This window comes from Plasmodium fragile, assembly GCF_000956335.1.
Source record: "Plasmodium fragile strain nilgiri unplaced genomic scaffold supercont1.21, whole genome shotgun sequence".
In the NCBI taxonomy this organism is placed as follows: Eukaryota; Apicomplexa; class Aconoidasida; order Haemosporida; family Plasmodiidae; genus Plasmodium; species Plasmodium fragile.
This window is the reverse complement of record NW_012192601.1, coordinates 53,935-68,999: the sequence shown is the minus strand read 5'-3', so window position 1 is coordinate 68,999 and position 15,065 is coordinate 53,935. Positions and strand designations below refer to the sequence as shown.

Sequence of the window (15,065 nt, the reverse complement as noted above, 5' to 3'; positions counted from 1 at the left end):
TTTTTTTTTTTTTTTTTTTTTTTTTTTTTTTTTTTTTTGTTTGCATTTTTGCACAGCGTTGGGAGTGTTTTTTCCCCTTCCGCGCAGCTAGGCCTTACACGATTATGATCGTTCTCCACGAATACGTCTTGCCAGCTGTATGTCCTTTGGCATGATGGTGACTCTCTTGGCGTGAATTGCACACAAGTTGGTGTCTTCGAAGAGTCCAACCAAGTAGGCTTCAGCGGCTTCCTGCAATGCCAGTACAGCTTGGGATTGAAAACGCAAGTCGGTTTTATATTCCTGTGCAATTTCCCTGACCAATCTCTGGAATGGCAATTTTCTAATTAAAAGGTCAGTAGACTTTTGAAACTTTCGAATTTCTCTTAAGGCGACCGTTCCTGGACGATATCTGTGGGGTTTTTTAATTCCGGTCGAAACTGGCGCAGATTTTCTCGCTGCCTTGGATGCCAATTGTTTTCTGGGGGCCTTTCCTCCGGTGGATTTTCTCGCAGTTTGCTTGGTCCTGGCCATTTTGAACGTTTAAACAGGCAAAAAAAAAAGGAAAAAAAAAGGTAATATTCACGTAAAAAAGGGGGGGGTTGTTACATACATATATATATATGTAAATATATATACGTCAGGGAGGAAACACCTGGAATGCAAACCAAAAGGCGAAATGACCAAATGGTTAAAAAATATAACACGAAAAGGAATTTTTCTTTTTTATTTTTTGAACAAGTGTTTGAAAAAACGAAAAGAATAAAAATTTGCAAAAAATATTTGTCGCACAATTTGTTTGAAAAAAACATAAAATTGGTGTAAAAGGAGTAAAAAAAAAAAAACAAAAAAAAAGAAAAAGAAAAAAAACTATTTTATATCATTTTAAAAAAAAAAAAAACGGGTGGCTGTTTTTTTTGTTGATTATTTTTTGTTTCGATTATTTTTTGCAATTATATATTTTCATTGCGTCATTTGTCGCGTTTCCCTGTTTTTTTTTTTTTTTTTTTTTATTTTTTTGTTTTGAAAATTTATAATGTCCTTTCTGCGCATATCACCCATTTGTGCAATTTTTAAAAAAAATATTTTTTCGTGTATTAACTTGCGCACGGGGCTCGGCGCAGTCAGCACGGCACAGCACATCCCCCCGTACACGTCACTCTTTCACGTCACATCACATCATATCACATCACATGAAAACATAAATGGACGTGTCACCCAAACGTCGCACAGACTGACACAAGGCAGGAGCAAAGTCTCAACCCGTTATTGACCAGTGTATATTATCGTATTATATAAAATAAATACGTACACAAATTACTTGTATATACTGAAATCCATTTTTATATGTACACCGCTCGCCGGTTCGCTTGGGGACACTTTCACCACCGCGCGAACCATATGCGCCACAGAGATATGCGTCCCGTGTACTTGGTTACAGGTTTTCTGCCCGCCCCGTCCTTCCGTCGCGGGTCAAACACACATGCGCCAAAACAAATTTTTATTTGCATATGCGCTCACATTATATAATGTAATATATAATACGTGTCCATACGCTGCAAAGTGCTCACGCGGTATACAATTCCTTTTGTATATTCATGCGTTTGCCTGTTTACGCCGCATTTGCGCCTTTGCAACGCGCATTTTTTACTTGTCCTCCCTTTTTAATGGTATACGTGTCCCGCGCCCGCCGTCAGGAGGTGAAGCCTCCTTCGCAAGTGCATGTATTTGTTTTTCTTTTATCGCCAAACAGTTGGGCCGAGCCCGAACATGTTCATAGCAGGTTAATACTGGCACGACGCATGCACGTATACGTGTGAACATTTGTTACGAAGCCAGCGGAGGAGAAACTGCTTGGGCTGTTTTTGCCTCGACTTGTCCGCTCGCAGTGGAGCAGCCTTTGCAATTGCTTCGCCCATTCACCCATTTGCCGCTTAGCCTTTAACACGTTAAAGGAGACACAGCAGTCCAATTCAGCACGAATGCCCTGGCACAGGTGGGTACACCATTTATAATGTATATTATTTTGTTCGCCCCCCCCACACCCCCTTATACACCCGAAACACTTGGTAGCTTGAATATGAGGGAAAAAAAAAAAAAAATACATACATGAAAAATACCGCCTTGTGTGTATCATTTAGCGAGTTACATTTGGTGAACCAGGTCCATTGTCAAATTTTGTTTTGCATCACCATTTTCTAACAAGGATGTACGACGGTCACACCTTCGCGCATTCGTTCCACGCTGTACGAGTTTTGCGGCGAAGCGCGCAAGGGGGGATTAAAGAAGAAAACGAACAGATAAGCACGTGACCGAGTAATAGCAGGGGTGTACTCATTTTTCTTTTTGTGCCCCCATCTCTCCTTGTCCCTTACAAGCACGGTGCATGCAAGCTGTACATTTATGTATGTGTATAAATGCGTAGGTGCTTTCCTATGGTTCAGTACCACGGCAACGCTACCCATCCGGGTGTGTCCCCTTCCTGCCCCTTGGGAGGCGGTTTCACCAAACAGTTACCCAAACCACCGCGTTATGACCCACCTGTTATATAGTACCCTAAAGACGAAGGGGAAAAAACTGGGCAACCTTCCCAACCCACCGGGTGTGTTGGAACATTAGCTGTGTTGCCTACCCGGCACACCCCTCCTGATCAGTCTGTCATGTCAATCGCTGCGGCCACCCGTCATATATCATGTAGCATATGTATGAAATATACATGTGAATGCTGCTGCGTGCTGTGCAATGGTGAAGCGGTCGATCTTATGCAGCTGCGTATACACTGTCGCATTGGTTGGCCGCTCAAACGGAGGAGTGTACGCAACGTGGACTGATTTTCGGGCGGTCAAATGGTAGGCCCTCCAACCCCATGCTGCTTCGTGGTTACGCTGAGGGGGATGTGGCACTAGCGCAATGCAAATTCGTTTCGAATATGAGGGAACTGTGTAAAGTTAGCACATGCGGTATAAGTCCATCTAACCATATTTACAAGCACTTTAACAGGGGATGCGCGTGCATATAAACGTACCCCTGGCGTGCGCTGCTCATAATTGTAAGAGTAGGGCAGACCTCGCATTCATTCCATTTGTATACCGCTCTTGGGCGAAGCTAGCATTGACAAGAGCAGCCAGTTTAAAACGCGCAGCAACATATGCCTCATGCAACCCCCGCCAAATGAAGCATTTAAAAAAGGTTAACCACGTGGGAGTGTTACATTTACGCTTGTGTTAAAAAAATGCAGAAGTTTTTCCCTGCTCAGTTTCCCATCTATGCCTACGTGGACAATCATTTTAATGAGCAGGTGGTTCCCCCGCTCTCGAAGTCGAACACGTCGACGTTCAGTGCGTCGCCACCATGTGTGCATAATGTGGCCCATTTTGTCGTTGACGTACATGGAGCACGGCGCATCGCCGTAAAACGGTCATCACATAGTTGCTGGGTGTAACTACCTTCTGGCGTTCCCATTGGCACCCCCTTCACTTCCACATGCAGAAAGAGGGAAATGACAAACTGGGGATTAATCCATATGGCACGTTACCGCAAACAATTTACTGACCTCACTTGGCAGCTACATGTGTATCATTTATATATTTTACTCCCCTTGTGAAGAAAAAAAAATGCAGCGTTGATGTGCATCCTCTCTGGGGTTATGCACGGGTGGTGTTAAAACAACTCTTGGGATGTTTATTTTATTTTTTTTTTTGAACATTTTGGCTACCTGGTTTAAAAAAAAAAAAAAAAAAAGGCTAGCTCGTTCAGGTAGTTTGTCCCCGCAATGCAAGAAAAAACAAAAATACATTAATTAAAAGGAACTTCATAATTTACTAATTGGTTGGCAATTTGCCTGTAGTGATCAAAATGTAACATATTGTAGGAAACAATTTTCCTGCCCTTTAGCCGCTTTTCCGATTCACCGCTCCAACATGTATATACACACGTGGATATGCATGGGCAAAGCATGTCGGCATTTTGCCAGCGTTGGGGTATTCCCCTTTTATGAATGAACTTTGTGCAGTCATGCCAACGCAACGATGTTCCAACACGCCATCAAAGGGTCGCCCCATTTGCTATTTGTTAACGTATTTGTTTTATCTACACCACACATCATGCCTTTCTCTCATCTGCGCGGTTTCACATGTTTGTACGGTGCTAATGGACATGTAAAATGGTGTCCAAGCTTCAAACACAGGTGTGTATTGCCTTTGGCATACGTACACTATTAAAACATTTGTATCCTTACGCACAGTCACATGTTGTGTATACATAGGTGTGTGTTCCACGCATGGGGGATATGCATTTTTGGGAAGCATTAGCCTGACCCGTCACAATCCCCCCCGGCTGCTGTCAAAATGGCTATTCTTGACAAGGACAATAGGGACGTATCCAAAAAAAAAAAAACAAAGTTACTTTAATCCATTTGGGGTGAACAAAACTGGCATAGTACCTCGTTTGCCCACTCCTCTGTTGTACACACGCGCCAGGGGCTAAAATGGCACTATGATGCTCTTTTAAAGAAACCGTAATGAACAGGGTAAACCTCGAGGCGCATTTGGTGTGAAGTACAGCACATTGAGGAATAAAACTACATGAAAAGGGGGCGAAAGTACGAGGAACAACACGGGAGGGGATAAACACATGTCCAAAGGGGCATACACAACAAAAGCAAAAAAAAACAAACAAGGCGGTGTGTTTTTTTTTTGGGGGGCACAAGAGCTGACCAGTACATACAAATGTGCATACGTATCATCTCAGCCGTGTGTAGTTGTGCCTATTTCCTTTTCCAAATCTGAGAGCGAATCGTGCGTGATTCCTTTTGTGTACGCAGGGGTACACAAATGGTGTCATGTTGGCACACGCGATTTCGTGCGTGTGAAGCGGAGTTCATGCGTTCATGCACACTAACTGTTACAACTACGTGTATATATATATATATATATATATATATAATGTACATTTATATATACTTTTATATATGCATGCGTCCACGCGCACACATGCCACATGGCGTGTTGCGCTTATTTTGAAGAAAACACTACTCAAGCAGGGGTATATACCACCGCTTAGCTGCTACATAAAGACTTTTACACGTAGGCATCATATATAAAAATAAATGAAATATATATAAATGCGCGTATGCACTTATGTACGCGTGAAGCTACGGTTTTATTTTTTCCACCCAGGGCAATACGCTGTGGCCTGGGCACCCATTTCTCAAATTTTTCTCCGTGCGCGTATCCTCCCTGGGTATGCCCGCGGATGTGCACTTTTTCCCACCCGCCTCGTACTGCACCCATATCGCGGGAACGTGATACATACGTAGCAACAATGCGAGCACGGATCATGGGGCAGGGCCCCGACACAAGATACGCTAAACTGCATGAGTTCGGCACACAAAGAGGGGGGGGCATATTCATTTAATACAAGCGCATCGCCTGGAGCGCGAAGGTCAAAGTGAACCGGGGATTATGCCGAGTGCGCACAAATGACATAATTTATATATAATACATGTACACGTGTATGTGCGCGTTTGTATGCGTGTGTACGCAGTATGCACGCGCATGGGGCGATGGCACGCCCGCGTGTGCATATATGTATATACAAATTTATATATATATATATATATATATTTTTTATGTGTTATATATTTTGCATCTTTTTGCTCAGCCCGCGTATAATATACGGGGCGCGTTTGGCGTTGTGAGACAAAACAAAAAAAGTACCCTCGGCACGGGGCACATTTTCGGAAACATTTGATTAACCGGGTTGGTCCAAGTAGGGTGTGCGGCGACATGGCAAAATGGCGAACTGCCCATTTTGTCCCATTATGTTTTTTAAGAATGGTTGAATAGCCCATGTTCGATGCTTTCGCGATTTGGCGGTATGCCCATATTGGCATACCGATTTGGTGATTTTTTTTTTTTTTTTTTTTTTTTTTTTTTTTTTTTTTTTTTTTTTTTTTCTCTTTTTTTTTTTTTTTTTTAAATATAATTTTAAACATTTAAAATATAAAAAAAGAAATTATGTTTTTTGATTAAAAAAAAAAAAAAAAAAACGCATATATGTATACATTTATACGTTTTTTTATATGCACATAATTTTATATTTTCCAATTGACAAACACATTTATCCATTTTAAACAAAAACACAAAAAAAAAAAACAGAAGAAATCGCATTTTCGTGAAAAACAAGAAATTCACACGTGAAATTCACGACAAAAGGCGTAATCATATAAACCCTTTACTCATTTATATTTAATTTTTTTTTTTTTTTTTTAAACTCGTAAAAAATGTCAGCAAAAGGAAAAACCGGTCGCAAGAAGGCTGTTAAGGGAACCTCCAACTCTGCTAAAGCAGGACTTCAATTCCCAGTTGGAAGAATTGGAAGATATTTAAAAAAAGGAAAGTATGCCAAGAGAGTAGGAGCTGGAGCACCTGTCTACCTGGCCGCCGTGCTAGAGTACTTGTGTGCAGAAATTTTAGAGTTGGCTGGAAATGCAGCAAGAGACAATAAGAAATCGAGAATTACCCCAAGACACATACAACTAGCTGTTAGAAATGACGAAGAATTGAACAAATTTTTGGCTGGTGTTACTTTCGCATCTGGAGGAGTGTTGCCAAACATCCACAATGTGTTATTACCAAAGAAATCTCAACTGAAAGCAGGAGCCACTGGCAATAACGACTATTAGAGGGTTTACCTTTTCCTTTTTTTTTTTTTTTTTTTTCGTGTAGCTCGCACCATGTGCATGTAAAAAAAAAAAGTGTGTAAATGCTTTTTTTTTTATGAGGACATGTGCGATGTGTGTACAGAATAATATACCCGTGTGGTGTAAAGAAGAATAAGAATTATCTCCAGACCACAGCTTTTATCATTTTCCTTGCTGATATATTTTTAGGGTTATGTCGTTTTCCGTGTGTGGTAGTATGCGGGGTGTATACTTCCCTATGTGGATGTCCCCTTCTTCTCTTTGTTAGGTGTGTTTTAGCTAAGAATGTGATGGGGCTTTGCATCCTTTTCGCACGTGTAAAAAGTAGGTGATATATATATTCTTATGAGTATATGCACTTGCACATATACGTGCGCATGGTTGTTTTGCTTTTCTCCTTCCTTATGCTTTTTTACATCCTGACAAGTGCGAGCTGCGCCCCCCCGCGCGGCTCACCACATACGCAGAGACGCCGTTTATGAAAAAGCCATTGGCGCCTGCCTTTATACTTATGCGCTTCTGTGCCTAATATAATGCGCATGGTGCCGGTGGACACATAAAAAAAACAAAAAAAATGTTAAAAAAATATGCATATATATATATAAATAAATGAGTACATCGTTTATATGTGGCTACACAAATGAGACCTCCTCAACGTGTTTGTGTAGTGCCTATATGCACATGTATACATATATGTGAACAAAAAAAAAGACTGTTCACTTTTTTTTTTTTTTTTTTTTTTTTTTTTTTTTTTTTTTTTCCCTTATCCATTCGCTTTATTAACTCACATTTGTGTGTGGCACGTCGTGCTCCATCTGCGTCTCTCCCTGTGGTTTGTTCGCCTTCTTTTGTGTGGCTGCCCCTTTTGCAAATCAAAAGGAGTATTGTGTGCTACGTTGGAAGAAGCGACATGAGCTATGTGGTGGGGGCTGGATAACGTTGCACCTGTCACCATGGCCATTACGTACCATTACATAACATCACACTACATTATTATTATTTTTTTTTTTTTTTTCCCAAACTGTAAACTATACATTTACAAGGTTTCACTAGAAGCCATTAAACACGAAAGCGATTTCGCTCAGCGATGAGCAGCCTTGTTGGGTTCACCCATTTTGCTTCTTCTTCTGTTTGCGGTTCACCCATTATTGGTGCAGATGGCGAAATGGACCCACAGGCCAGAATTGCAATTATTGCGTTGGTGTTATATTGTTGTCTAGCGCTTGTTGAGATTGAGACTGGGAGATTTGGTGAAACCTGGTCCACGTCGCTCCACTTGACATGCGATGGATGGGAGGCCGTGTGGACAGGAGTACACCTAGCATGTGTTGACGTTGCCATTTCGTATCATGCACTCATCGCAATTCTTACAAGGGTTGTCTCATTCTTTTTAGTCAACGCGGAGGTTGTGTAACTTCTTTACGAGGAACAGATAATGGGCCAGGTGCACGCTTTTAATAGGTGCGCGGGCATATGTTTGTGAAGCCTGGTTGTCGTTTCTCTGACCACGTGACGAGCAAAGCTCATGCGGTTGGTCTGGAAGGTGACTCGTTCCGTGAGATGGGTGTTTGAACATTACAGCTGGGACTGGACCACCATGCAGCAGATGTCATACCACAACAGTTTAATGCACAGCTATATGAGGAACAACCCACCCTTGTGGAGAATTCTATGTCATTTTCACATTCCCCTAGACCTACTTCTTTCCTTCCTAGCCATTGCACAGGTAGTACAAGCCACCTCAGTTGACACGTATATGTATTCCCCCATACACGCCATTCCTCGCGCTGTTTTTTTTTTTTTTTTTTTTTTTTTTTTTTTGCAGCAAAGGGATTAGCTTCGAACAAGCTGTATGAACATTTGTTTCCGTTTCGCCTTTTTTTTTTACCCTTTCCCCACATGGACGGGATGTAATTATGGGACCCCCTCCTCCCGCTGCGATGCTTCATGATAATAACACTGGAAGACGCCATGAACGATAGGCGCGGCGCAGCATATTATGATTTACTCCCCCTTGGTGGTTTCACCATTAACTGCTCCACACACATGTAGCAACAGTTCACTTTTATAAAATCTTTTACGACTCCTTTTTATGAGTTGTAAAGTTGTGGTGGGTGTACTTGTCCTCTCATCACCTCCCTCACCCGTGTGTTTCACGTATGTCTCAAATGGAAAGTTCACATGGTTAAAATGGTAAAGCGGAAAACGTGGTCGTGTGTGCGGATGGGTGTTATGCCTTTACATTTGTTTTTTTTTGTTTTTTTTTTTCCTGCAATCCCCATTGGGTGAACTTTCCCATGTGCAGCATTTTGTCCTTTTACGAATGAGCAAACAATGACATTGAGGCAAGCATGGACTTCATGAAGTGCACACCGGTGAATGTAACACCCCCGTTTTGTTGCAACTAGAGAAATGTGTACAAAGCTGTTGGCAGGTTAAGCGGTTAGTTAGCAGTCCATCCAGTGTGATAGCCACGTGGACGTCTTTTTTTTTTTTTTTTTTTTTTTCCTCACAAATGGAATATAGCTATATGGACATGCCCATTAGTTCACGCATGTAAAGACGTGCAGCGCATTTTATGGTTAGCCTACTTTGTTAAACATTTACTTGGAACAGACCAAAAAAAAACAATAAAAACAGTGATACATTTTTACTCGGGGAGAGCGCAGTTGTACAGCGCTTGCACAGCCGTTGCGTAGCGGTGATGTGTTCATCATGGTAGACACCTGAACACGTGCCCGCGCTTCACACGCACACATTCGTCCCGTTACGAAAAGAACCCAATGTTCGTCGAAATCATGTCGTTTATGTTTTTCCACAGGGTGTCCCTCTTCTCTACCAGCCTCACAAACAGCTTCGTTTTATTTTCATATATAAGTTGCGTTTCGAGTGCGGCCTGCATAAGTTTGGTCCCCATGGGGAGAGAGAGGAAGTGGGTGGTGTGTATATGTGCACGTGTGCTTATTATTTTTTTTTGTGTGTGTGACTCACAATGGTGAAGGTAAAAACTCCTTGTGGAGATGCCTTTTTCCCCCACGCGGTCGTACACACACGCCGCGCGCACAAGGGGGACAGTCGACATGAAGACGCAGGCCTTACCTTGGCAAAGTACGAATTGCAAAATACAACGAGGTAGTTGTTCTCCTGCATGAAGGACGGAATTTTCTCAACCTTTATGACTGGCCCGATCCACTGCATGAAATTCTTACAGTCGTTCATGGTCGTGTTCTGTGGGAAGTTGCACACAACGATGGTGGAGTCTTCGTCGAAGTTTTTCGGCTGCGGGGGGTGGGGGGGAACAGTGCGTGATGATGCGATTGGCATGACGAGGCGATTGCCGAGTAGGGCTTCTTAGCGTCGTTATTGCTGTATGTGTTGCGCGCGTCTGCCCCTCCCTTACCGCGTACACATTGGCCAGCTTCCGCTCCGATAGGTTGGACGCGTTTTTCGACTGAGTGACCTTCCGCTTCTGCAGCTCCACGGTGCGCAGCTTGCGGTAAGAGGGGTCCATGGTTCGAGGGGTAGAGGAGGCACGCAAAGGGAGAGAAATACAAAAAAAAGGGGAGAAAGGGGGAGCCCAAATGGGAGGAAAAATTTCCCGTGTTGAACAGCCCCTTAACGCTTTATCTTATTTTATTTATTTATTTTTTTACGTCCCGATTTGCAACTTTTTTCTCTTTCTCCTTTTTCTTAAAATTTACACATTTGCGCTGATTTCTCTGTTCCTCCGAGTTGGTACGTTTTGGTGAGTAACACTTGGCGCTACTACTGTTGTGTGTGCAGTTGAGCAAATGGAAAAAAAAAAAAAAAAAAAAAAAAAAAAAAAAAACACGTGCGTGGGGTATGCTGGGGTGGGCGTTGAATGTTTGCGCTGGCATCCGACTGCTACTTGGTTTCTACTTGGTTTCTACTTGGACGCTACACGGCCGCTACTTGACCGTCACATGACCGCTAAACAGCGGCTACCCTGCAGCCGCGCGGTTGGCCCCCGCCAACAACTCTTGTGAATAAAACTACAACACTGGTGACAAAACAGATTTTTTTAAAAAACAAAAAAAAGGCACGCAGGGTTGGCGCAGCAAATGATGCGCACAGACGCAGACATGGACACATACAGACACAGACACGAGCATAGACGAAGGCGCACACACACACATACACCTACATACATACACATATATATACCTATACACATATACATATATACACATATACATATATACATATAAAGAGAGAGAGGGCGGGAAAGGGAGAAGGGGGGGGAGAGAGAGAGATACAGATCACACTAATGCACATGGGGCTGGGGAGCGCGCACGGCTGCAGGCCACTATTGTAGTCCTTTATTCGTTTCTGTTCCGCGCTCATGACTCATGACTCTTGTCTCAGGCCTTGTTGGGCTTCGGGGGTCTCTGCTGCTCGCTGGGCTTGAAGGCCGTCAATTTGTCCTCAATTTCTGTAAAGGGGGGGGGGGGGGGGAGTCACATGCAATTTATATGCCATTCATGTAGAAGTCATATATGGGGGTGACAAAAAAAGGGTCATGTAAAACAACACCGCTAACGCTGCAAATGCGGATAATGCCGCTAACTGCGCTAACGCCGCTCGCGTATGTTACCCTTAATTTTTCCCGTGAGGTCCGCCCGCCTGTTCTCCACATTTTTTACGCTCTCGTCCCGCTTGGTCTCGTAAAAGTCCTTCTTCTGTACCAACTTGGCTATGCAAGAATCGACCTCGTCAAAACTGACGGGGGGATTTATACCCGCGGTGACAAAGTAGCAGAGGATGTTCATATCCAATTTGAAAATTTTTTGCTTGTCCTTTTTGCCTTTGTTTTTTTTTGCCTCATTTTTGCCTTTCTCCTGTACCTCCTCCGCTTTCTCTTTCTGTTCGTTGTTCTCCGCACCATTCACATCTCCATTGGCCTGCTTTTCAGCGGCGTTACTTTGTTGCTTCGGCGCGGAGTTATGTTGCTGCTTCTTCGCCGCGGCGTTATTTTGCTGCTTCTTCGCTTCCTCCAATTTTGTCTCTTCTTGTATTTTCCTCAAATACACAAGCATGTTTTCAATGAGGGCTAGCTCTTCCCTGTAGGGCAGCAGGTCTATGTCTTCAAGTTCCTTCTCTAGCGACAGTTTTTCCACTTCTAGATTCTTCCTTTCCCTGTCTTCCTTCAACTTTTCCTGCTTGGCTTGAAGTAAATTCATTTTGTAACTTCTATACTGCTGCCTCTTCTCGTCCATCTCCACTGTTAAATTTCTTCTTTCTATAAAATAGCTGTTCATTTTTTTAGAATAGCTATCTCTTAAATTATTGAGTTCATTTAATTTGTTATTTTTTTCCTGGTAGCTATTTTGCAAGTCCTTCAATTTATTTCTTTCATTCTTCTTTTCATTTCTCAGTTTATTAATTTGTTCTCGAATAGAATCCATGCGACTTTTAAGTGGCACAATGGTTTCATCATCGTATTTGCTAGCTTCATTTTCCATTTTGCTATACGAAGACAGCAGTGGTTTATTTTTGTTCAATGCTTGTATTTGATTAATGAGTAACTTTTCTTCCTTAATGGAAATGGTGGAGGTCATGAGCTTATTTTCAATTTCTTTAATTTTTTTTTCTATATCTTCTTCATTGTGGAACCCTATTTGCTTCTTCATATTCTGTGCATTCACTTTCAGTTCCTTTTTATGCTTTTGCTTTTTATCCATTTCTTCTAATATTTTTCTCCTTTCATTTTCGAGCTTATCTATCTCCTGCTGTACTCCATCGATCCTTGTCACTATGTCCTTTTTCTTTTTATTGAATTCCTCCTTACCCTTGTTCGCCACTTTTATCTCCTTTTGCAAATTTTCCTGCAGGGGGGGGGGGGGGATAGAAGTGGCCGCGTCAAAAGTGTGTGTTGCCCGTTATGTGGTCATGTGCCGGTCGCCGCGTTAGCACATTCACGCCCAGCTAATTACACATATACATACACATATATATATATATATATATATATACTGAGAACGGCCCGCGGAGGCACTTACAATTTTCTTCTTCACTTGATCAATCGACTCCGAAATGCTACTCAGCTTCTCATTATACGCGTCGAAGTCTGGCTTCTCCACCTTTATCTTTTCAGCCTCCGTCATATTGTGGCGTTTAAAAATGAAAAAAAAAAAGTGAACAGGGGGGGGGGACACAATTCAGAGCGATCAACGCTGGGGAGGGGGTGTGGGTGTGGGCGTGGGGGCCTTCTCTTGAGAATGGCTAGTCAGTGATGTAAAAGTTGCTAAGGCATGTGCTCATATATATGTATTATGCGAATGTACTCCTAGTACTATTGGGAGATCGACGGTATCGCTTGGCTGCATAAGGTGAATGCAAAGTGGTGGTGATAGGATGGTCATAAAACAAACTGGGGCGAATGCGTGAGCGTGCACGTGCGCGCGTTTCCCCCCAGGGGTCACATGAAGTATAAAAGTAGATGAAGCGCAAGAACACTCACAAGTACATGCTACAATTTTTTTTTTTCTTTTCCTTTTCTTTGCTCCTATATTACTTTAATATAAGTTCAAAAAAAAAAGAAGCCAAACATACACTAGCCATTTGCAAGTACTCGAAAGGTATTAACACGAAGGCGAGCATGTGGTTTATTATGCGCCGGGAGGATATTTATGTATAATACCTGCAGGCGTATTATATATATAGGGGGAAGTGTCCGCGTCAGCAGTCCATTCGAGGGGTATAATATAACATACGTCTGTGCGCAGAAATGTATTCTTTTGTGCGCCTGTACAAAGTTATATTATTCACGCTTTTGTTACTTGTATTCGGCACAGCATCTGTAACACGTTTTGCTTTTCACATATTGTCGTAAGGAGCATTCAGGCGAGTCGTACAGGTGAAGCCGTGGAAAATGTTCGAAAAAATATATACATATATATATATATATATACATATACATACATACATATAGCGAAGTGAAAGAAGTAAAATAAGAAAAAAAAGAAACGGAAGCAAAAAAAAAAAAATATATATATATATATATATAAATAAAAATAACATTAGAGAGGCGTCGGGGGCGGGGGGACAAACGAGCGATCGATATAATAATATGCTTGTACTGCGCTACGCTGTAGTACCTTATGGATTGTACTTAACCCACGCAGCAATTTAAAAACGCAAGAAAAGCTAAATTTGTACCAAAAACAGGAACAATAAGAATAAGAATAGGGGAAAAAAAAAAAAAAAAAAAAAAAGCAGTCCATATGAACTTATATGTATACTTATATTGCATCGTTTTTACCTGTACACGTGCAGGTGAAAAATTTACGCCGGGCAAGTTTACATAATGCAAGAGAATGGTTGCTCCTGGGAAAAGCGCCATTCACATGACCGTATACGTATGAAGGCGTACATAATGAGTGGCCTACGCATTTGCACAAGCACTATATACGTATGTACTCTACCTACGCACTTGTAGCGACTTATGGAGGATGCAAAAGAGGTAGTTTGTGGTTGAACAGGTGTTTTTGCCCCTGGGGGGAATATATCATCAGACGGGTTGTGAAATAAAGGCATTCGCCACGCAAATGTGCGCCTGTTGCTATACAAAAAAAAAATATATATAAATATATATGTACAGACATGTGCCCAGTGGAGGTGCCGTGTACAGTGCCTGCCTACCCCCTCCACCTCCCATCATCGTGCACGTGTTGATGTATGTACACAGATTGGCAGCCAAATGGTAAATGAGGCCTGGAACGAACGCTACGCCGCACTATCAGCACAAATGCGACACATTAGGCTGCAAAGGACACCTCACTGGGGGGACCTAGCCTACACCTAGCATATACCTTTGGTGCATGTCCGCTTCGGCTATAATAATTCGATTACAGATAATTCTCCTCCACACCGCCGCTGTAAGGGGGGACCGAAAAATGTAACCTTTCCATGCGTTTTCCTCATTACGACATGCTACGCATTTGCTGCAACTAACCCGTTCGCTCTTACCGCTGTGTTAACTCCGATGTCCCTATTGGCGCGTCCACGTGTTGTTACGACCAGAACAGCGGCAAGTAGGTCGTTCCGCGGAAATGAACTCCCCAATTGCGTGGCTTCTAATTGAGGGGTTGAAAGAACAGACCAACATATGCCCCCAAGAAAGACGTTACCAGGTGCACACTCTCCATTATGTCTGAAATGATTGCCCATTTTGACGTTCCATCGTCTGTTAACACACGCTGTAATAAAAAATAGGACAAACGAGAAACCTTTTTTTGTGGCTTCCATTCCGGGAAGTAACAAAATGGTCCGTATAGGTGTCGTCTCATTTTATTAAAAAAAAAAATTGAAGCTTTGGAAATGCTTATTCAAAAATTAAAGTTTTCCAAAAAAAAAAAAAAAA

General features: G+C 42.3%; 4 protein-coding genes across 4 annotated transcripts; 1 reads left to right on the top strand and 3 right to left on the bottom strand.

The window, feature by feature from the left end:
* Positions 1 to 102: 102 nt before the first annotated feature.
* AK88_02201 (histone a) lies at positions 103 to 513 on the bottom strand (the record flags this gene model as incomplete). Its single annotated transcript, XM_012479835.1, has 1 exon — positions 103 to 513. The coding sequence occupies one exon, from the start codon at positions 511 to 513 to the stop codon at positions 103 to 105; it is 411 nt and encodes a 136-aa protein (XP_012335258.1).
* A 5,749-nt stretch (positions 514 to 6,262) lies between these two features.
* AK88_02200 (histone H2A) lies at positions 6,263 to 6,664 on the top strand (the record flags this gene model as incomplete). Its single annotated transcript, XM_012479834.1, has 1 exon — positions 6,263 to 6,664. One exon carries the CDS (start codon positions 6,263 to 6,265, stop codon positions 6,662 to 6,664), a length of 402 nt encoding a protein of 133 aa, XP_012335257.1.
* A 2,785-nt stretch (positions 6,665 to 9,449) lies between these two features.
* Positions 9,450 to 10,193, bottom strand: AK88_02199 (uncharacterized protein; the record flags this gene model as incomplete). The annotated part of the gene is made up of 3 exons (XM_012479833.1): positions 9,450 to 9,578; positions 9,782 to 9,961; positions 10,083 to 10,193. 3 exons carry the CDS (start codon positions 10,191 to 10,193, stop codon positions 9,450 to 9,452), a joined length of 420 nt encoding a protein of 139 aa, XP_012335256.1.
* An 871-nt stretch (positions 10,194 to 11,064) lies between these two features.
* AK88_02198 (uncharacterized protein) lies at positions 11,065 to 12,807 on the bottom strand (the record flags this gene model as incomplete). Its single annotated transcript, XM_012479832.1, has 3 exons — positions 11,065 to 11,135; positions 11,298 to 12,528; positions 12,703 to 12,807. The coding sequence occupies 3 exons, from the start codon at positions 12,805 to 12,807 to the stop codon at positions 11,065 to 11,067; spliced, it is 1,407 nt and encodes a 468-aa protein (XP_012335255.1).
* Positions 12,808 to 15,065: the final 2,258 nt, after the last annotated feature.